This window comes from Bradysia coprophila, unplaced genomic scaffold, assembly GCF_014529535.1.
Source record: "Bradysia coprophila strain Holo2 unplaced genomic scaffold, BU_Bcop_v1 contig_350, whole genome shotgun sequence".
In the NCBI taxonomy this organism is placed as follows: Eukaryota; Metazoa; Arthropoda; class Insecta; order Diptera; family Sciaridae; genus Bradysia; species Bradysia coprophila.
In genome coordinates this window covers 7,105,078-7,129,363 of record NW_023503608.1, presented here as the reverse complement: position 1 = coordinate 7,129,363, position 24,286 = coordinate 7,105,078, and the positions used below count along the sequence as shown (strand labels likewise).

The 24,286-nt window shown below is 32.9% G+C and overlaps 2 protein-coding genes across 3 annotated transcripts in view; both read left to right on the top strand.

Annotated features, from left to right (window-relative positions):
• The first annotated feature begins 11,981 nt into the window (after nt 1-11,981).
• Nucleotides 11,982-13,807, top strand: LOC119080645 (adult-specific cuticular protein ACP-20-like). The gene is made up of 3 exons (XM_037189058.1): nt 11,982-12,104; nt 12,920-13,188; nt 13,255-13,807. The coding sequence occupies exons 1-3, from the start codon at nt 12,090-12,092 to the stop codon at nt 13,481-13,483; spliced, it is 513 nt and encodes a 170-aa protein (XP_037044953.1). The 5' UTR covers nt 11,982-12,089; the 3' UTR covers nt 13,484-13,807.
• Nucleotides 13,808-15,229: 1,422 nt separating this feature from the next.
• Nucleotides 15,230-24,286, top strand: part of LOC119081074 (bifunctional heparan sulfate N-deacetylase/N-sulfotransferase) — an 88,037-nt gene continuing 78,980 nt past the window's right edge. For both annotated transcript variants that reach the window (XM_037189815.1, XM_037189816.1), the window contains exon 1: nt 15,230-15,661. The gene's annotated coding sequence lies outside the window, so the exon portion shown is untranslated. The remainder of the gene's footprint in view (nt 15,662-24,286) is intronic.

Genomic DNA, 24,286 nt, shown 5'->3' with positions numbered 1-24,286 from the left:
GCATAACGTGCGGTGTATATATATGCTATGCATGAACCATATTTGAAAAGTGAGCCAATATTAAATTGAAAATTGTTGAAGCATGTAAAAGAGTCAGAGAAAAATGCTATCCCCATTAAGCGCTGGCGAGTCTTATTATTTGTTGAGTGTTATTCAATGTTGCTGAAAGGCCTCTGTAATGGTTCAATATGTAACATGGAAATTCATTGAGAAAATGAAGAATTTTAGCAGTAAAAAATTTAGATGATAAACTTTGGCGTTTTTATAAATTAGTGAAATTGTTAATGGTTGTCTTTAGTCTTTATTTGACTTATGTTGTGCAGATGTTTCTCAGAAATCATAAAATCTTTGCATTGATTCAAAATTATTCACCAATATGTCGATCAGAAAAATATTTCATGAACATCAGTTTAGTATGGTTTCCACTCAACAAAAAGTACTCAGTGAGAGAGCGAGCTGTCAAGTATAAATTGAAAAAAATAAATTTTGTCTCTCACACTTAGTACTTTTTTGGTAAGTGGATATCAAGCCATAATGTTTTTTTTTTTTTTCAAAAACACCTTTTATTGGTATTAATAGTACAATCTTAACTTCCGTTAATTTATTACTACTGATGAGATGTACTGACTGTTATAGGGTAGAAGTCAGTAAGACGTGTGAGGGTTTATCAGTCCAGTGATTGATTCCCATGATTCTTCATTCTTCAGCTTTTGTGAGTTCCAGTTCCACTTTTTCCAATCGTTTTGAAAGCGTTTCGATGTTATTTTTGAATTCGGTTTGCATGTTGATGAGCATTTTTACAATATCTCCAAGAGACGGCTCGCTCGATTCTGGCAGTTGCGTGTCGTTTTTTGTCAGTTGTTTTGCATTTTTCGTAACTAAGCCATAATGTGGTATGAAGCAGTATCATGGCAAAAGAAATGATAATCACATGAAGTAACCGATTTTGTATCAGACAATAGAATATATACATTAAACAAGATAAGTAACAGATTTGATTATTTTATCTAAATACACCGCTACCCATTTGTAGAATGGAATATATAATGGAAGAATATTAACGAAGAAACCATCAAATGTGTTCAAACAGGAAACTAACGCCACTGAAAGAATTTTAATATACAACTTGTGAAATTAAGTTGTTTATTTGCAAATTTTTGACACTATAGATGCATTTGTATGTCCTACAAGCATAATTTATTTGCTTTTATTCTCTTACGGAAACTTTCAGATTTTCAACCAGTCAGACTTTCAACCAGTGATACATTTTCTAGATATGAAATAAATTTTTGGTTACTGATATTATGGTCTTGCGACATGTAGCCCTGATCGACTTTCAACAATTCCTTTTCGGCTCGATAATATTTCAGTTCTGTGAGTTTAAATTTATGAAATAACCATTGATTGAAACGACTTTTTACTTACAAAAAAAAAATACAAATAATATTCTGACTCTAAAGTATTGGTGAATTATACCTTTCTATGTACTTACTAAGAGGATATAATAGAAACTACAAGAAGACTTCCTAATTTGCATATTTTTCACTACAAAATCGTGCTTGTAAATGTTTGTATGGTTCTACTCAGTGCATAGAATGCGAAACTATGGATTCCACTAGACAAAATAGAATTTCGAGAATTTCAGTGAACGTCAATTTTCCCACAGCGAGAAAAAAACAACAGCCCGTAGTCAAATAGAAGAACTAGTGATAAAAGACGGTATGAATTTCGTTAGTGTAACTTTCAAATCTATTACTACTTTCGCTCTATCTCAGAGTATTTGACGATTCATTTCTATGCAATTTTCTTTAAATATTTATCAATATTGATCAGTTTGTGAAGATAATGCGAAATTTCGATTCTTCCGGACCCATTTTCCTAGTACAATAAATTTTGTAGTGAAGATGACTGTCTCTGTTATACAAACAGAATCAACAGAACAATCACAATAATTCTAAAGGTGGGTTGAGCCCAGGGCCTATTATGTAGAATTAAATTTGCAAAAATTACCACAAAATTCTCCACAAATTTGCAAAAATTTTCAAAAAATTCCTTCTACACACCTTCAAAGTCAAATTAATTGCTTTATTCACTTTAAATTGTACTATAGCAGACAAAAGAACGCAAAGACTTGCAAAATGTGCTGAAAATGAAGCGTAAATTTGTGCAAACTTTTGTGAATTTCTGTGAATTTTTGCAAATTTTGCGAATTAATTCTACATAATTGGCCCTGGTTGAGCCTCCCTAACTAATTCATTAAAAATATATTACAATGAGAAAATGTATTTCTTTCGTTGAGACAGGAGTCATGTTTTCTTGTGACACGAAACACATGCAAGTGGACAAGAATTTGGCACCCATTTTTTATTTATTACTCTTTTCACTGATTACAGCGAACGACATCTCAAATGTCTCACTGTCAAATTTTTCTGAGAATTTTATTGTGTCATTGCAAATTCACAATGACATTCTCTAAAAAAAATGACAGTGAGACATTTGAGATGTCGTTCACTGTATATAAATTGTAGTAACTGGAAACACGGATATTATTTGCCTTGTGTAAATTTCCATTCATCTGTTATCGATAACTACAACAAAAATAATGACAAGCTCTGGGTAATATGATCATTTATATAGTAAAATTCATGTTGAAAAAATTGAAGTACAAGATTGGAAATTCGTACTTCACGCGCAATGACACAAAGTGATATAATAAATACGAATTAAAAAAAAAATCAACCGATTTAAAATACTTTGATCAACAGACCCGATAATAATACTGGTTATATGCTTGCCATCTGTAGCAGGTTAATAATAGATTACATTGATAATGCTTTCTCGAGTTGATTGTGAGATTGGATTGGCTAGGATCAGTGTTGATACGAGAAAAAGTTTTCGACTGTTGCCATCATCTGACAAAAGTGCCATATCATGACGTAGTTTTGTTTTTGTTTAGTTGACAACCGTATCTGTGATAATCGATTTGTTTACATAAGTCTGAGTCTTATTAGACCATAAGTTTCGATGCAATTTAATCGAAACTAATAAGAAAGGTGACTTGACCAGAATACTCTGTATTTAGCTTATATCCTTACGATGTTGTTTATGTTTATAGCTGAAGATGGATGACAAAATAACATCCGAAATACACTGAAAAGAAACAAGAAATTTTGCTTCTTTCATTCATGATCAACACTGATCCTAGCCGATCCAACCGATCAATCGAGAAATTTTGATTAGATTACATTGATGCTGCGAAAGTAATTCATTAACAATTTTGTCATAAAAGCGTGTCACAAGGTTGTTTCCGAACTAATTAATTACGTTGCAGTATTCGGGTTTATTGCCTGTCTCATGTGAAAGTTGATTATGACAAAGAAATAAAAAATTCTTGATGTAATTGATCTTTTTCACAGAAGTAAACTTTCGCATGGGGTGGACCAAAAAGACTATTTTCATACATTAGTACTGATATAACAATCCAGACTAAAATTGTTCAAGTTTTTACTGCCGAATGTATCAATTAAAACATGTAAACATTATTCAAGACAGAGATTTTTTTTTTATTTATGAGCGAAATCAACTCAAGATAGCGTGCCGACGTTTAATAAGACGAACATTGATTGTTACATATACACAAAAATTCGAAAAGTGTAATTTCTAGGTCGTGTAAGATAAATTCTTACATGTATGATTTTAATTTATATTGCAAAAATGACAGCTTCGAATATATATGTCTTTGTCTCCACTAATATACCGTGATTGTGAATAACTTAACCGAAAAAGAAAAATGTTCACATCATATTGCACTTAATAAAATGTATGAGTGCGATATAAGCTATACTATGTTATGCATACCCATGTCTTAATATGTGTGAAAAGCTGCAATTATTTTTTTTAAAGTGGCTAATTAAGTGTACATTTTTTCGTCATGTCGAAAACCGTTTTGTTGCAGAAAGATTTCCTGCAATTTGACTTTTTTTTCTCTACTTAGATAACAGCCAATTAACATTTTTCGCCAAACACTTTATTGTGTGTTCTAACGGTATGGAAAATAATTAGGAAACAAAAATGACATAATTATTATTTTTCATTTTCTTTGTGAATGTTTTTCTTGTTTGCCACACTATATGGTGTATACAAATCTAATCTGCATATAGCCTGAAATGTGATCAGTTGTTTTTTTTATTTAGCCAATATAGTTTGCATAAATTCTACCACGAAACATATCCATTTCACTCTCATAAACTAGCTGCACATTTAACTTATTGGTTTAAACAAGATATTTATATTTTATACTTCATTAGCATATATATGTATACACATACGCTGCTGCTAAAATCCTAATAACTTTCTGTTTTGTTCATACATTAAATTTATTTCGATAAATTATTATATAAAATCCAACACAAATCGAATTCTGGATCAGACACAATTTGTCTAGAATTTATGATCGACTTTCAATGAATTTTATCGGTGATTTAATGCGCTTATGATTATCTGTGCTGGTTTTCGAAAATGGGCGATACAATTAATATGTTTGACCATTTTATGAGAGTAATTTATTAATTATATTAACTTCTTTATCACGTCGGAATGGGATGGATATAACTTGAGCGCTATGTGCTACGTTTACATAATCTGCCGAAAATCCCTCAAGGCCCCACTGACACACTTAATCTGTGAAATTAAATTAGTTAGTAACCGTTTACCTTCAATGAGAGGTTGAATTTTTCTTTTCATTTTGTAGAATGTGAGACTCGGTGGAAGGATCGACATAATTTTTATTGATTGCGAACTTGCACAATTCTTTAGTAAATGACTGTCTTGCATTCCTTATACTGTGAGGGAAAAGTGAAATTCGACATATTTTCTGTTTTAAGAGTTGTTTTGGTTTGGAATTGATTTGATTCCACAAAAATTCCGATGGACAATTGAAAATCTAGATATTTTACCTTAGCATTCCACTCTTGTCTCGAGCGCGTGCCAGCCACGCCGTGCCTAACTAAAATTCAGAAAATGAAAATCTAGATTTTCATTTGTTCAACGAAATTCTTGTGGAATCAATTACAAACCACAACAACTCCCGCATTAGAAAATATGTACCATCTCACTTTTCTTTCTGCGTACAAGTAAAGTTACGCTCTGAGAATAAGAATAACGGAAGGGAAACAGTAAAAATGGATAATCATTCTAGATATAAGGTGTTAAATTATCTCGACGTGAGACTGAAAGTTAGAGATGTGCTTTTAGGATCGATTGAACAGTATGGAAATATTGTGACTTCGACTGAATATTTCTGAAACCTTATTTTTGCTATAAGTGTAAGAATGAGTAGTTAAAAGTCATGCAAATCTTTCAGAAACATCAATCTGGAATATTTCATACAATAAAATATAGTAAAACCACGGCAGCGTAAAACCAGGCAGGACATTTTTCGAATGTCAAATAAGGGACCTAATACTAATACACTTTATGAAAAAGAACTCAAATGAACACTGACATTTCAACTTAATATTATTAAGTCGAATAATTTTACTCGCGAAATTAAAGACTACTAGATAATTCAGATCCCTAGTCCAATCCAGTGCTCCTGCCTGATTCTACTCTGCCGTGGTAAGACTAATGAAGTAAAAGATTTCCAATCAAACACTAAAATAACGGATTTAATCGTAACGTGATGATACGTTTGTCGTTTATTAAAAGTTAAATCAGTTTCTTGTTTTTTACCATATTTTCGTATTATTTTACGTTAAGAATTAAACTACTAAATACCAGCAAAGGTCACCACAAAAGTTTACTGAAATTTCATCATTCGAAACAGTATTGAATAATAAAATAATACCGAGAATCTATAACTCATTAGACAATGATTTTAGCATTATATTCCAATCGAAAACTGCAATCAAGACAACTGGTTCACAGGTGATTTATTTCGTTTAAATTTATACAACAAGACTGCAATTATTGATTCTTTCATACATTGTAAAGCAAATAAATGGTATACGAAATGAAACACACTATATACGGCACAGTGTATACATTTATGTGATATGAGTATGTTGAACATTATTGCATACAGATATTCGTGAGAAAATGTTTTCATTGTCGATTACACAATATCCAATTTTTTTTTATATCTTAATATTAACTATCCGGTGCGCTTAAAACATTCAGCTATGGCTAATTAATCAGAGTATTATATTTTGAATGGTTTCGATTTCTTGTTACAAACTGATTCCGAAACTGATCAAAATTCATTTATTCAGCAAACGAAAAGGAAAACGAAAAGAAAAATAAATCGTTGAACTATGTCGAACAGAAGAAAATCATATGTTTGATGCTGTTTTGTGATTGATATTTATGTAAAATAGCACTTGGTTACCGGCATAATTTTGTTGTTGCCACCTTTAATAGTAGTGATTGGTTATTGTGATGAAATATATTCTACAAATTCCTCATTATAATTTTTTATTATTCTCTTTTATTTACATAGCGATTTACTGTATGGATCAATTTAGGTAATATTGTTCAGTATTCCTCAACAGCAAAGGAATTTGCGTAATAGTTGTTTTTCATTCATAGGTTTTTTCTTTGTAACAATTGACCAGGACGTATTTTAGGGAATGAAATTACTGAGAAAAATACCGGGTTTTTCATCAAAAACATAAAAGAATACAACTGAAAACGCCAAAAAACAACGGAGGCACTTCGATCTATTTTCTAAAAAAGAAAATTAACTCTCCTAAAATAGGCCCTGCAATTGACCTACTAATAGATCATACAATTCAATTTACACATTAAGGCCTGCTAACGAAATTGAGTTGAATGTAGGGTTTGTTTCGCAAAAAGAAAAATCCGTCTGATTCAGTACATTGTATGGAAAAACTAGCAGTGGCAGCTGGTGCCATGTAATAATATCAAGCCAAGAAAATTTACTATTCAATTCTCTATTCCTTAGGAGGTAATTGTAAATTACTAATTCTGGTTTACATATGAAGAACTAAAATAAATTTCAAGATTATGGTTAAGATTTTAAGTCTTATGAACTGATTCGATTTTGTCAAAAATTTGGCGGTAAGTTTATTTGCGAAGTATAAGAATGTAGAGTAACCAGAAATGACAGATCTTTGATAAGAATTCCAGTGGGTGACTCGAGTGAAAGAGTTCCAGTCGGTGACTTGAGTGAATTAAGTAACACATTTTGTTTTTGCTGTTTTTAGCTGATCACTCATACAAACAATAGTATTTTACATAAATAGCGATAAAAAGTTGAAAATTAGAGTTTTCGTGTGAATTTGGTTGATCCGAGGCGAAGCTGAAGTCAAGAAATACGCGAATTATGTAATGCTGAGGGCGTCGAAAGAAGTGCTTGAAACATGAAAAGTACGGTTATCGATACGTGAAGTATGTTAAAGGGCTTATACTTGTTGAAAGACCTAAAAACAAATTTGTTTGTATTAGTGGATCAGGTGAAACGAAATGCACTTATTCCAAAGTCGCCGACTGTATGAATTCAATATAAAGTTTTCTGACTTTCGGACTCACTGAAGTGAAAACTTTCGCCTTAGGTCAATAAACAGGAGGAAAACTACTTCTTAAGCGAATAATTTACACCGATACACTTTCATCGTTAACAGTAATCTACTTTTAAAATCATATTCAAAAAATAAACGTATCTCTTTGAAATGAAAGACATCTGTTGTTGAGAACATTTACAAAAGTCAGTGATGAACTCGTATTATAGTGAGCATTTAAGTTGAAAATAGAACTGTTAAAACTATTGAAGTATTAGAATTTGTAGCAAAAACTAAGTTAAATTTTAAGAAAGGAAAGTTCTAAAAGATTGAATTAGCTGAAATATGGGAAAATTCAGTTTATACAAGAAACCGCGCACTTGTAGGAAATTTCTCTACTAAGTTGGTTATGGCTATTTAGAGCATGGAATGAGACTAATGTTAAAAATAAATCATAATTTCTTCTATGACTGTCAATTTATGATTAATGTCGATTCTATGATGCACCTCATCAATAATAAATAAATATTATAAAATCATCAATGAATATCCGACAATGGTGTATGTTTATGTGCGCGGAGGTGTGACATCTAACCTATTTATCGAAATCGCATAAAATATTCCATAAAGTCATAATAATTCTTAAACGATCGATCAAGACACGTTGTTATTATAAACAAAGTGCAAGTGATTTTCATTGCATTGCATAACGACCATAGGCATAATATAGTCTGCTATTACACAAACACAAAGTATATATAAACAATTTCGATGGATTATTATTATCTCTTAAAGTTTCAGCACACAGAACGAATGGTACTTGTATAGCATGCACTCTTTGTTTTCTACCATTCATGTGCAATTTATTTATTTATTTACCTCTATGATTAAACTAAAGTAGGTAGGTAGGTTGGGCACCGTTAAACTTAAACCTTTTCGACGCTCAAATATATATACATGCGCATTATACAAATCATGATTTACTTGCCTGGTTACGCTACTATTTATATTTAATCTCTGCATGAAAAAGAGTGAAATAAAATCAAAACTGGAACATTTATTCAAAAACTCGAGGAATACTTATAGTAGGGGGTATACAGCTGGTTATTAATCGCATTTCATTATTTTATTACCCAGCTATATAAGCACGGATAATACTTTAATGTGTAGGCATCCTGTACGTTGTATTTACATTGTCTGCGATGAGAATGTAAATGAAACTTACATGTTAGGTTTTTCGATGATTTACACGCTATGTGCGATCATTTACATGCTCTGGTCGGAAATTTTTCGATGATTTTGTTTATGTTTTCACTTCTCACAAACCACGATATAAATTGGAATATTGAATTGCGCACACAGGCAAAACTATTTTTTGGTACACGTGCCATCGATACAATTAAAAAAACACTAAAATCACAACTGAATATATAATTTGAAACTACAAAATCAAAAAATTTTCACTGAAACTGAGAATGACAACAATAAAGAAGTCAAATAAATATCACCGAAATGGCAGGCACGACCGATGCCTACTAAATGAAAATATAATTTTAGTGCAAAGTGGAAAGGATCCGAAATGCTGTTTTATGCAAAATTGTTTCGTAGTTTTCATCTTAGACAATGTAAATACAACGCACAGGATGCCTACACATTAAAGAACAGTACAGAAGAGCCTATGTGAATGAGTAATACATGTGTGCGAAATTAGGCGGTTCGCCTTCGGCTCACACGCCACAAACATCGCACTCATTTACATAGGCTCTGCTGTAATCTACTATAACTAATTAATTTCATAATTTTACAAAAAAGCTTCCAAAGTTGTCGAGACTATTTGAAACCAGGCAGAATTTAAAGCGTTCAACAGCACCCAACTCAATGGGGGTATGTTGTCGTAAAAGTTTGACTGAACAATAACAATTTCAGCTAAATATATCCATTTTAAATGTAACATAAATGCAATTACCGCACTCATCATCAGACCAAGTACTACATATATAATTTGCTGTTTTGTATCTAAACATGGCACGTTTGTTTATTCACAACACTTTTGTTTTTGCCATGTTTTGATATCGTTTTTCTTTGATTATATTTTTAGTTACTTATTATGTAAAAGAATGTAATAAAATAAGTAGCGTTTATTTAATTACGTGTATGATCATGTTCATGTTACACGGATGAATGAGCCCAAGGTATTTTATGTAATGGTTAGATATCTCTATGTCCAGAAATAAGAATAGGGTAGATATGCGCACATAGTTAAAGTTGTTATGTTTATCTCGGAATAGGTCAACATGAACCAATTTACACTCGAACCAGGTAGGAACCTGCAATCTGAAATTTGTTACATGTGCAAGATTTTAGGTAAGATTTAACCTTAAATTTAAGAACAGAGTCTGTTCCTCCAGTTCCCATATTCTTGAGTGGGTTTGTGGGTTAGATTGAAGGCCTCTTTAATAAGGAGCAATTTTATAACTTATACACTATAATCAGGCCGAGCTACATTTTTAATTAATCTGAGGTAGTTCAACTTGTAAATTGAAACCTTCTACAGACACTTTCAAGCACGTGCACAGGTTGAACGGAAGCCCAGGCGGAAGCCTTAGTTTTATCTCAGTAACTGTCATTGTTTTCTATAAAAAATGTGTGTACGCAATGTTGCTTCTGCCGGTAATACGAGTGCTTACCCTACGAGCACATGTAACATTTTTGTAAAAAATAATTTACGTTTTTGCGCATGCGTTTTTAAAGGTGACATTTAACCAACTTAACGGAATTCAATCATTTTATGTACGAAATTCTGTAAATATTCTCCCAGTTTGTCTTAAAATATGTTTACCTGTGCGAGCTAATCTCTTTATAGTTATTTTTACTTTTAATTGGAATCAACATTTTCACACAACTTTATTGAATTGAGATTTCAATGATAAGACAAGATTGGATTGGATTAATGGAGGACATTTTACGGAAAATGAGAAAAGAGAGAGATAGAAATATTTTTATTTAAATGGATGAAGATGCAAAGATTTTTTGGACCGCAATCTTAGCATCATTCAAGAGATTTCAATTTTATAGCAAACATTTTGGTCTAGATCCATATACCTTGAATGACTTTACCGACAAAGAAATCAAGGTTTGTCCATTCAAAAATATTTTCTCTTACAGACACCAACTTATTGAACTTTTGCAATTAATGAAGAAATTGTCAATAAACCACAATGGCTTAAAAAAGTGTAACTTTCATTCCCAGATTGTAAGGTGGATCGACTTGCATAAAACATTTATTAACATATGGAGGTTACTTCGTAAACTTTTAGGTTTTCAATTGTACGCAGAAATCTGTTGGGTTGATGAGTAAATGTAGGAAAAAGATTCAACGTGAAAAAGGGTTTTAATTGACTTACAGATGGTTTCCTTACTAGAATAATGTTTTCTTGTTGACCTGGGATATAGCGGCGGATCCCAGGTCAACAAGAAAACATTGTGCGATCACGGCAAAGTAAATTGAAAACATTACTAGAATAATGATATTAATCTCTATTTGGTGAAGAGTAACATCAACTTACACACTCGGAATTTTGAAAACCGACACATTTTCCGTTTCTGTGTTTCACTTGAGTTTCTGATTTCTCCATATAAAAATAGTGTAGTTTATTCTTCAAATATATGAGAATTGTATTTGGCTTGACAAGTTCATAAATTTACTGAGTTCTATGATTTGATTTCTTTCGTTAACTTTTAACGGATGACAAGATATCACTACCATAATTACCGAATCTATTACTTCTATTGATCAAGCCATCTTCCACTTCATTTCTTTTAAAATACATTTTGCTATATAAGACTACATTATTGGCTGGAGCTCATTGTTTGTTGTTATTGTCATTGTTGATTACAGATGAGCAGCCGAACGTAAAGGCCTCGCATTTCAATTACTTCTTGATCTGACCGGTCCTAAACACAAATGTTATGAATATCGTCCACCCTAAAAACTCAACGAAATAGATTTTTAGAGATCACAACTTCAAGTGTGCTCACCTAAAAATGAAACGCTTCGATTGGCAGAGTGTTATGCTTAGGAAATTGATTTATTGGCATGAAGTTCTTGCTTTATGTTTTAAATTAAAACAATCGTAATAAAACCACATCGCTCTGGTAGATACATATCGGTGTATATGTTTTACTAGATTGATATTCGTGTAAAAATTGGTTGTGCTAAGGCTCTGCAATTTGGCCGTCGTATAGTCACTGAAACGGTACATAATGCCATTTTTTCGGTATTGATGTAATATAATGCAGAATAATGGAACAATTTTTATGGATAGAAAATTCGTGGAAGTGTGAACAATTTTACCATTCAGTTAGCCGGAATGAAATAATTACTGAAATTGTATGCAGAGCGAGCTTTAATTTTATGATTGATTATTAAATAACAGTTTTTGGTATAAATAATCGCTGTGAGGTATTAGAAAAGTGCAGTCTTGCATTGTTGAGTCAGGTGTCAGCATCTAATTATTTTTTCTAGAAAAAGTAAATTTTTAGTTGGAAAAGAAAATCGAAACGTTTTACATTATGGCCTTTTTACAAGTGAGTGAATTGAAAAAAGAGTTTTTTTTAATGTGAAATAGGTTATTTAATGTGTGGCATATCTATATTGGGTTCTGGACAAGTCAACAGTTGATCGACGAACAAAGGATTAATATTTTTTTAGAATGTTACAAGAGTTTGGCAATTTAAGCTGAAATGTACAACAATTGATAGAATTTTTGATCCTCCACCGGCGGTTCTATATACAGAAATTCATGATTTTTTTAAATAATTAATTAATTGAGTGGAAAAATCATTTCGATACGATTCGCATACAACAAAAGTAACCATGGCGTTACTACCGGATTGTGATGTGATGAATATTTTTGATCGGATTAGCACCCGAAACTGTATTGTGAATAGGATTATCCGTGCTCCTTGGTCAAATTACATATACGAGTGGAAGTGGAGCAGACCAGCGCAAAAAATGTGCACAATAAATAAAAAATCGGAACACAATACTTCCAAAGTCTTTAAACTTTGTGAAAGGTAATACGCGGAAGACACACCATCACTTTCCATATTAAATATCCCTTACCTCAGTCAAACTCGATTTTGGTGAGTTTTCTTGTATGGAAAGGTGCGTTCCCACGTATCTAATGAAATGAAGATCTAAGTAAACTCCTCAAAGTTTATAGCTTTGTAATAGTACATAGTTCTCTTGTAAGGGTATAAAGTACAAAGTCCTTTGAATGAGAGAAAATAATATGCCAAAGAACGAGGCTGATGCGCATCATTTCTCCAATTGTAGCTCACTAAATTTCGAAGAATATTCCTGATTTTTTCACTAACTTTATACATAAAAAAAATTACAGATCACTACCATCCTAGCTATAATATCCATCGCGTCATGTGGACACTATCCACCAGGCTATTCATATGCCAAATTCAGTGGGCCAGTGAGTGGACCAGAAAAAGAAATTATCGTCTCACACGGTGATGATCACCATGGACACGGCCATGCAGTCGACTATATTGCTAAGCCAGATTATCACTTTGCTTATGGTGTCGAAGATCCCAAAAGTAAAGTGTCGCAAAGCCGAAAAGAGACGAGACACGGTGACGCTGTTCATGGCGAATACAGGTAAAGATACCAAGCGTTCGTTGGTTGTTTTGACTTTGTAATTAACTTTTCAATCAATCCCAACAGTGTTGTAGATCCAGATGGTGTTTTGAGAACGGTTAAATACACCGCTGATAAGAAAAATGGATTCCAAGCTGAGGTTATTACTAGCGGTAAAAGCAATGGAGGTGGTGGCGGCGGTGGAAATGGTGGTCATGGTGGTGGAAGTGGTGGTCATGGCGGTGGAGATGGTGGTCATGAGGAATCGGGTCATTTGGAATCACAAGATGATGATGACAGTGACGAGTACTACTAAATGAAACACCAACAGATCAAGTGTTCTTCCTATTTATTTCACAACACTAACAAATAAATACGGGTATTACCTTCCTATAAATGCTAAAATATTCTACTCATACTTCATTTAAACAAAATTATGGAATTTGTACTTCATCCACTTAGATCATCTCAATTATTTGTAAATATTTTCAACACTTTTGTACGACACACTCGACAAGACACATTTACATTACAATCATTGTGATATTAAGTTTATGCAACCGAATCGTGTAAGTTTTAATTGTAATGCTTGATATAATGCAACCAATAAACAAAATCATCTAGATAAAAATCACTAAATATTGTCTTTCATCACGCCTCGATTGATTGGTGGCAGTTATAGGTATCCAACTTAGGGACTAGCTAATACTTTCGGTCAAAAAATGAAAAAGTTTCCATAAGTCACCTATAGAAAGTACCTTGATAGAAACGCGTACCTGACGTACATCCTATATGACCTTAGCCCTTCAATTGAGAAGTACAACTTGTCATCTCATGGATAAATTTTTAGAAGAGATAGTGCTACAAACTACCATTTTCTACTATAAACTATTATTGCTTGATGCCGCTTGAAACAAAATTTTGAGATATATCAGTGTAGGGTAGGCTGGTACACTGGTCTACGGACATGTATGAGTAGTCGGACACCTGTTGTTCTTCCAATTCTTAGTAAAATTTACTTTTTGCTCTGCAATGTTCCAATTTCTTTTTGGGTATAGTTAAGCACTACGAACTGTCTGTGCAAATTTCAACCTCGCACCCAACAGTCTGAATGTTAACGATAATGACAAAAAATGATTTGCTAATATTATGGGTGGTCTTATTATAGCATAATGTATGATAGAGCAATTGAAGTAAAAGATTTTGCATTAATAGCTGAAAAATGCTTGAATGAACAGAAGTAACAGAATCAAAATATATGTGCTTGCCGCATGGAAAAGAAAAGTCTAATGACAAAGGTGTTAAGCAATATAAGCTTTCCCTATGACGAAACCATCTCCCGAAACCAAGTCGTCTGTAATGACACTATCCTCTATTTAACATCATTGGATGATGGTATTGTACAGTGAACATTATAAGAAAGGTATGGTGGCTCTTTTACACATTTTATGCTGTCCCATTCGTATGATGCGGCCATACCCTACTAAGTTTACTGGTCACTCATGTTTTACAGATTTCCATAAATGAAACAAAAAATTTGTGTGATACTGTGATACAAACAATAACAAATAACATTTATATGGTTTCAATACGCCGGTTTGTGTACCCGATAGTTTTAATGATGACATTGATCGGTTTAGAAAGTTCATTATATAAAATGTAGATGTAGTGCTAGGTGGAGCGCGAAGAAACACTTCAACAGTTAAATTCAACAAACTAAATCATGTCCTCCATGAAGACCACAATAAATATTCTTCTTGGCTCAAAGATGACGATTTCTTATTAAGAAATTAAAACTTTACAAATTGTTTCATTGACTTCCGTTGGTTTAATGGCGAGAATAGTAAGGAATTCAATGGTTTTAAAACGGAGACTGTTTTTTTTTTGTATGTTATTCCTGATTTAAAGGAAGTGATACGAGTCAGAAAAACAAAACAAAAAATGCGGCAATGTATATCGTCAGTATAGCCTGTATAGATGGCGTTATGGTCTCATAATACCTTTTCGTACGTTTTGAACTGTCATCAGCGCCATCAGCGCTAGGCAAATCGGCCCTTTTATTTAGTTCAGTGTTCGTCTAACTGTCAAGATGTGCGGCTGGAGAAATAAATATTTGTGAATCGTGATACGGTTTTTGATCGTCCGCTGGGCAAATTCAACAAGACAAAAAATACAAGTGTTGTGATTTTGTGTTATCATTTGCAAACTAATGGCATTTCCACCGCCGTTAAACCAATTTCATTAACATATTTATTAACAAAGACCGCAGAATAAATCGATTAATTTTGTGTTTCGAATGTTATGTCGGTTTGTTGAAGATGATTTCTTGGTATTGAGAATCGAATGTTTTTTTAAGCCATCTCGGGTTAATATTGGAATGAAAACAAAAAAAAACTCTGTGTTTTGGCAATGTGAATGACGTTTGGGATTACAGCATTGACATTTGTAGTCGAATGGGTAAATAGTTTGCTGTTGATTTTTAAACGAGACGCAGGTAAATTTTATCCTTCTTTTTATGCAGTTTTTTTTGTGGGTTGTCGTCTAATTTTTTTATGTTCACACCGAGCGTAAAATAACTTAAAAAAATGCCCTTGAGACTGTTTTTTTTTCGTATATTTCGTTAACAAAATATCGATTTGTCACGAATATTATTTTGTTACAATTAAAATGAATGAAGTAACTACACATTGATTGAGTTATCTATCCAATTTCTGTTTTGATTGCGTCAATAAACAAAAGAGAATATTTATCAGTAAAAATATAATACACACCGCGATGCCACCAGCTCTCTGACAGTTCATTGAAATGTGTGTAAACTGGAATGAAAAAAGCCGCTTGATAACGAAAATAACACATTTACACACTCGGATGATTATTTATTATATTTTGATGTGAAAACAGCGAAATTGTCGTCATAGTGCCGCTTGATAATATGGAAAATGAATTACTTTTCACTTTTGCTTATATTATGTTGACACGGCTGTCTGTTTTGGTATTGAAACTTTGATGTTAATTAGATAGATTACCGAAGAACGATATTCACATCACATGGTGTGTGCGTACATTTTCAGAACATTTTGATTATTATCGACGGCAAACATATCACATTATTAGATCTGTAACTCCAGTTATTGAAACTATTTTCGAGTATTTGATATAGTTTTTGCTTATCGTTTAATTTTGGCGTCGTATGAGATATTAAAATTATTTCAATCAATCATTGTGTGTTGGTGACGATAAATGAATTCACTGGAGAATGTCTCACACTGTCCAAGAGTATAGAAGAACTCTGAGTCAATAGATTTCGTTTTTTACTCATCGCACTATATTCACCGGGGAATCTCCATACCGTCATCAGGATCATATCCTTATGTAATATTCCTGCAGCTGAATATAATATGGAGGGATTCTTTTGAAAAACGACCTGCCGAAATCGAACGCAATTTTTGTTTTTTATTCGTCGATGCTTATGCGCCTAGAGAGAGTTGATTGGAAGTCGAAAACATGTACTCCTACAACTCCTACAAGGTCGTGTGAGGTGTCATTAGAAAGGTATTTGCATTTACTTTCATGACAGTAGATTATTGAGTTACTGACGAGTTAGGAGCAGTTGTAAGTATGGGTAAAAGATTGAGTATTTAGGCGAACTTGTGACGGTTCCTGTGCATCCGAAATCAACAAAAACATAAAAAAAAAACTGTTTCAACCAATTGCTACTAGTCTTAGCTTTCTAACAACACCAAAAATGCATCGATGAATGTGCCTCGATGAATTCATAGTGTCGTTTCACCCATAATTTCCATGACTCCATGTAAGGTGTGCTGGGTGTGCTAGTAGTGATATTAACAGTTGAACAAACTAGGTACAAAATATTATTAAAGTGTTGATTGTATGTTTCTTATTGAGCAAACCACAGCGTTGTCCAATTGAATATCTCGGATAATTTCAACCTGACAACGTCAAAGTTTCCACATAGATGAAAGGAATTCTGTTTCCATGTTCCCGTCTCCTCTCAGTTGTGCATTAAAAATGCACAGCTTCACTATTTCAATATCGAATATTCAACTCAAATTGTCAATTATCATGTTCAAAATTTCACATACCGATGCCGTGCTGGTATTTATTTGATTTCCCATCATAAATTCTATTTAAATAACAACACTGAAACGTTATACCAGTCGGGGCATGTCATGTTATACTGTGTGCTACAGTTTCAATTAAAAAAATGCCGAAAATTTTTTTCCATTGACATTATTATGCAAGCGTCTGAATTCGAGTTCATTGTACATTTTAGTTTAAAAATTTGTTTAAATGAGAGAGGGTTGAACAGTTCCGGAACACACTAAACGCATCTACATGATATGGTAGACTCTTTAATTTATACAATTTTTTAACACGAACTGAAGTCGAATTCATTTCAAATTAACAGCCGCAGAACATGCGATTTTAAACAATTTGAAATTTATCATGAAATTCCAAGAACACCCTTTGTCCGTACTATTTTACTGGAAGTAGTAGCTTAATCCACTGCAGGCGATATTGAATTGTTTGAGAACTTTAACGTAGGCATCACTATAAAACCGACATCAAAATTCTGTTTTTACTGAAATCAAATAGGGAAAACCCATAAATTACTGGGGATACTACAATGTGTTCAAGGAAGAACACAGTTTATATAAATAGATAACTTCCAGCTAAGTTTATGTGCCTTATTGTGATATGAATCCTCTTTCGACAATATACCCAGAATTACAAGTAAAGATTTAAAATAGTTAGCCAAAACGAAAACAAACTAAGTGAACCAGATCCCCGAAACAAGACTAATTCAATAGAAAGTGAACCTCCTAATCATGATCCTAGATCCTAGATGATTATTTAGGTAACTTAAGATTTGAATATATAAATTGTCATGTAACCATCCTATCTTGTTATTCTTTTGTATCTTTATAACATCAAAAATTACAAAATACCAAAAAGAACTTCTATAAGAACTAAGAACTTAGTGGATTGACTTCAATTGAGTCTGATTTAAAGGACTGAAAAAAGTCTCTCTAAACTTTTATTGAAAAACTAAACGTATGTCACTTCTCCACTTCTTCGCTGAAAATTGCCTGTAATGGAATAAATATCTTGTTCAGTTAAATGTGACGCGCATGGTGTGCACCTCACCTCTTAATTTACTATTTGCATGAAATGTGAAACGAAGACGAAGAGATTCAACACAAAATGCAATTTGTTATCCCAATAAATTTCTTGTTAATTTGTTCACAAGTTCAATTACCAGCAAAAGATAAGGAAATTCTGAATTACAATTGTGTAGAATTAGAATTAGAAATACAATGCCACACCCACACAAAATGCATTTCACCAGCAATTCTAATAGCTGTAATCACATATCCAATGTTACGCTAGTCGCTATACAGAGTAGAGCAACTTTAATCTAAACTAAACAAAAATGTACATTGTGCAAATATGTACGTATGAACTGTGTGTATAACACAAACCAACAAATAATTTTGAACATTTACTTTCGCGCGCCTGCACATAATTAACAATGATTTTAATGCAAAAATTTGTTTTGTTTAAACTGTTTAAAATTAATAGAATTGCAATGCTTAATGCATGCACTCTCTCTACACTCTTTCGCAGACGAGGAATTATGAATTCAGTTTGATTATGCCATTCTATATCTGTGTAAAACGCAAAATGATTTTCTTTATATCAAACAATTTTAACAGTTCGTCTAGTTTTGTTTGCATTGGCAAAATACACATGTCGGTCGGATATGCCAGACAGTAACCATTTTCATAATTCACATCAACTGCTACGACTCTTTGTCATAATTGTTTTGCATTGCAATAAACAGATAAGCGTCTTTATTCACTTTGCTTGAATGAATTTAATTTTGAGTAATCAAATTATTACTATAAATTGTCATTGTTGCTGTGTTGAACGGGCATGCACACATGCTAGAAGAGAGTAGTTGTAACTGCAACAACTGAAATGCTGATTTAGATTTTATAAATAAACGTTTAGCGTTTTCGCATCTCTTCTTAGAATTTCTTGTCAATATTTTTCTCAAGTTTACTGAGGTAGCGATAAACCTTAGCGATAGATGGCTTCTATATGGTTTATGGTAACGCTTCCAAGGTTCTACGTTGATAAAAAAGTTTTGAAAACTTTCGAATTACTTCCTTTGTCATGGCAACGACTCTTTGTATGTACGTGCAACATACAAATGCACCCACGCATTGTGTAAAACTAAATTAGACGGGCATATCTGATGTGACCATTTGAATTGACGATCCATCATTTGGTTGGAGCGTTGCGGTCATTTTGAATATTTAAATTTGAATCGACCATAAAATTGACCTAACTTAAAATATATTCGAAAATTTTCTTTCCATAGCTGAGAAGAAACGGTGGACGAAACGGTCATAGACAAAAGCTCATAAAATCATTGATTTATTCAGTGAATTCCATTGGTAGACATCGTATACACTTTTCGGTTGAAAACAGAGACTGTCTTTTAATGAAATTCACAAATTAAATCATCGCAATTTAGTTGGTAATTTATGACTTAATAACAACCAGACCTCGAAGCAGACCATACACAAAAACTTTTCGGTGATGTTTTCTTTAATCTTACGATGTGACTATACCCGCACAGTGTTACAATGTAGAACAGATGCGTCATTGTATATATGCATTCGAAGAAGTGTAAACAAAGTTATTTATCGACCAAAACTAATGGAATAGTTCTCAATTGGGAACTGAAGTCATTGGATGCTGCTTACAGACACCCTAAAGCATATTGTTTCATTGCATTAACTTTTGGTATCGAAAACACGCGTTGACAGCACTATTACACAGTATACAGCTCTTTTCAAATAGACAAAACTACAAAATAAAATGGTCAATGGCTGAAAGTTTCATCCTGACGCATATATCGTCGGCAACATGACTAAAGGGCGTCCTATCGTTTTTCAACCGACTATATCTTTCGTACCATTAGTTGGATTGACTTGGTCTCACAAATGTGTCAACTTCCAGGAAGAAAATTATCGAAATTCGTCCAATGGGTCCAAAGATGTGGTCGTTTAAAACATGGTTTAGTCATGTTGCCGACGATATCTTGAAGCCTCGTCGTTTTATATTGTATGAGAAGTTGCTGTTGATCCTAAAGTATAAATCGAGTAAGCCAGTTGCGGATAGCTGTGATTCATGTTACGCTCACTTCAGCTAGGATGACACATCATAACAAACGTTAATTGAACTATTAATACTTTAGTCGTACAAATTCGTTATCCAGTTCAATTTCAATTCAATTCAATTAAAATGTTTTCCACTTCACGTTTCATGTTGACTCGTCATAATAAGCTGATATGCAGATGAAGAGAATTTCCAAATCCTTAAATGGTTCTCAGCTTTTCTGAGAGACCATTCAACTACAATCGTTAGATCGTAATCACATAATTAAATTGCATAATTAACACCTTTCTGTAATAAAACGACCATTAATGGTATAGACTTTACTCAACCGTTTAATCTCGAACCGAAAGCAGAACGATAAACATTCTTAAAAACTGCATGCACTGCACCACCCATATAATGAGAAAACAAACCTCGTTACCTTTAAACAATGCATATAAATATAACGACACACAACAATAACATTGGAAAATCTAGTATACCATTATGATTGCGGTAGCGGGTGGGCGGATTCTTCTATTTACTCTTTAGCCAATTTATTTATAAAAATAAGCCAAAGTTACGTAAAGAAAATAACGAAGAGATTCACAGCAATAACGTTGTGGAATATAGCAAGGAAATTGAAAACAATTTTCGTCCAACTAAAGATTGTCGACATTGTTAAGATCGAGGTGTGAATTATGACTTTTAGAGATTTACAATATTATTTATTGGTTTTGATGTGGCCCAGAAAAGAAATGCTTTTGGAACGGTTATCGTTTGAAGCTGACTGGTTATAATTCCACAACGGGAATGAATCGTTAAATGTATTTTTCATTTCTGTTATTATAATAGCAATGTGACTTATGGAATAGAGTGGTACGATAAACTGTGCGGCAATTCGTAGCTTTTCCGCCTACACGGAACATTCGATGCTTTGTTGTGAGGAGAAACGTTAAATACATGTATACTACTTAGTATGGATTTTACGTAGAAAAGATGTCTGGAAACGAAGAAATAACGAGTCATGTTGGTTTGAAAGTTTGAATGTTTATGTTTATATGTGCAGGATGAGGTTTCACGAAAAATTACGAAGACTGTTGTATTGGAGAGTTTAACAAGTAGAATTGTCATGTGGAAATTTATGCAAGTCAATTTATTGCGACGCTATCGAGTCATTCAGGGCATATATGCTTCTCTTCAGACATTTTATTTTTGCATATCACCCAAACTAGATATGCTTCGAGAACACACACAAAATGAAACGCAGTATTTCATTATTGTAGTTGTCGTTCTTTACATGAATCTTTACATATTGGCAATCATGGCGAAAATATTGATGAAGGCTTTGATACAAAAAGTGACTGAATTGATCCATCTTTGAAAGTATAAACACAGATCTCAGTCATGTTGTGAACATAGGTGACGCAAATGATTCCGGACATTATTTTTATTAAAATTATTTTTAGAGGAAAGAACTTCGATCACACTAAGACTCTAAAACGTTAATACAATGCCATATCAAACTATACAAGACCAAGGTCTAGCCGGGTCGGGGTCATATGTTATCATATTACCGGGTAAAACGGAAAACAGAATTTAAGAAAAAACCTTCTTTTTTTCGTCTCTTGTTAAATTGTTGCACTCAACAAGCGATACTCAACTAAACTTTTCTGCCTATGGCACACTTTAATTGATCGTTCGCTCCGCATGTTCATGTTTCATCGAAACATGTTTCAGATATTTTTGTATGTGTTTCTGAACGTGTATCATTTCCTACTCATGCGGTCTGAAGCATATCTTTTAACGACACACATTTATAAAAAGTGAGATACTGAATACCTGTTCCAGAAAGAAAATTTGACGGGTTGATATTACCCATCAGCAACTACTAACGTATTGAGATACAATTTTTAAATCTGTTAACTCGCCTGATTAAAGTATCGGCTCGTGATTGATACAAAATCTTTTACTTCGTTTGTTTTAACATTCATTTTTCTAACCAACAAATAAAGTGTTACGGTTCATTTCCAATCTTTGTCGTTTCTAAAAAGTAAAATACTTGTATTATCTTATGATATGTCGCCAAAGCAATTATCATGAGTTAAATGTCAGACTTAAACCTTTGCAGACACGTATCAATACCTAATAATATTAAACTTAAGCTTGTCAGTCTGACAGTATCTCACAACAATGCTACTGAATTCGTCTAGCGGGTGAAATAATCATTTCGTTTTAATTGCATAATGTACATCCTACTCTCAATATGGAAAATCAATACGGGCAGATAGGTAAAGTTGAGTGTTTTTCTATGTTCTATAAAATTGGTTCTCTTATTTCTTTTATTATCTAAAAATGTTTTTCGACTGTTCAAATCGAAAATCTAAATAAACAATTGTCTTGTGTATCGACATACATCACATCACAATAGACGAAAAAGCACTTTACGTGGAGGTATAATATTAATGATTAAGCGAAGGTGGAGTTCATTCACGAAATAATATTGGAAACGTATGAAATAATGATTTAATACCATGATAAACTCCTACGACACAATCAGCATTTCGGAAGGCTGAATTCAACCGTATGGGATGGTTAACGCATTTTTGTTATTTCTATAACATATACAACAAAAAATAGCGTGCATTAAAATTAGATTCTCTATGGGATGTAATTAATCAGGGTTTGCTCTCGTGCTGCTGTTGTTGTGTTCATTAGGCATTAGGTCGAACATTATTAGCTGAAACAGTTTTTTTTTATATTATTGTTATCGAAATTTGTTACAGGTCATTTGTTGTATCCGTCCGTCTTTGACGATTAAAATTCGGGTTATTTGACGTAATTATTCATTTAGCGTTGAGTTGCCTGTGATTGATTTCATTTAAAGCTTTGAATGGGAAACATTTTTGTTAAAGAATTGTGCTGATTTGTGTTGGGTCACGATAAGTCATCAATTCATTAAGCAAAATTTAATTCAGATTTTTTTAGATTTGCTCCAAATTGTTTGTTTGTTTTATTTAGCTCACCATACAAACGGCATGACGCTAAAAATATTCAATATAGATTTTCAAACTGAATTTATTTTACAAGTTTGTTCTACTATATATGCAAGCAATTACATGATAACAAATAACAAATAACTTATTAGTCCGATGGAACACTATGGTAATACGTTCATTCAATCTATTAATTCGTATGTTTAAAGTATAGCCTAGTGTTTAGCACAAAAATCTATCACTTCATTTGTTTAACCATTCATTATACTATACATAAAACCACATTAACCATAGGTCATCGCTTAGTTTTGTCGTTACTGTCGATAACATGATTAATTGATCTGTTGTGAATAGGACATTATAAACGTCCTGAAAGTATAAGCTTGCTTAAAAATGAAAATAATTTTTATTTCGGCCTTCAGTAACTGAAGTTCAGTTTGTTGTTTATTAACGACATTCCATCAACTGCAGACTTTTTATGCCTTTATACAGTCTTTCATACATTGTTCACGATTAAGCATCCAGCGAAAGTAGTCAAACAAATTTGCACAGAAAACTAATGTTTGACTTTCAGTAGAAAACAAACAATTAAAACTTTACGACTTGATACACAAACGCATAACACGTTGTATTCAATATTGAAAAGGTGAATTCCAGAATATTTCAAATATTTGTACGTTGTCCCGAGCAACGTGTACGTGTCTTCCTCTTTTATTTGCTCCAAAGGCCATCATATCGCGTTCACTTCAGGTTGATTACATTTTTTTTTAAATGCTCAATGCTCACCAGTACGACATTGAATGCGTTGTTTATTAACTTCTGGTGGATACACTTTAGCCATTATTTTTTATCAAATTGAATTAACCCATCAACGTGTAACCGTCAATAACGTTATATTATACCACACAGTGAAAAACGTAATAATTTTTCGA

Excerpts from the sequence above, each read along its gene's own strand:
- LOC119080645 (XM_037189058.1), top strand. Across the intron at positions 13,189-13,254 it reads GCTGTTCATGGCGAATACAG|TGTTGTAGATCCAGATGGTG; the intron begins GTAAAGATACCA and ends CAATCCCAACAG.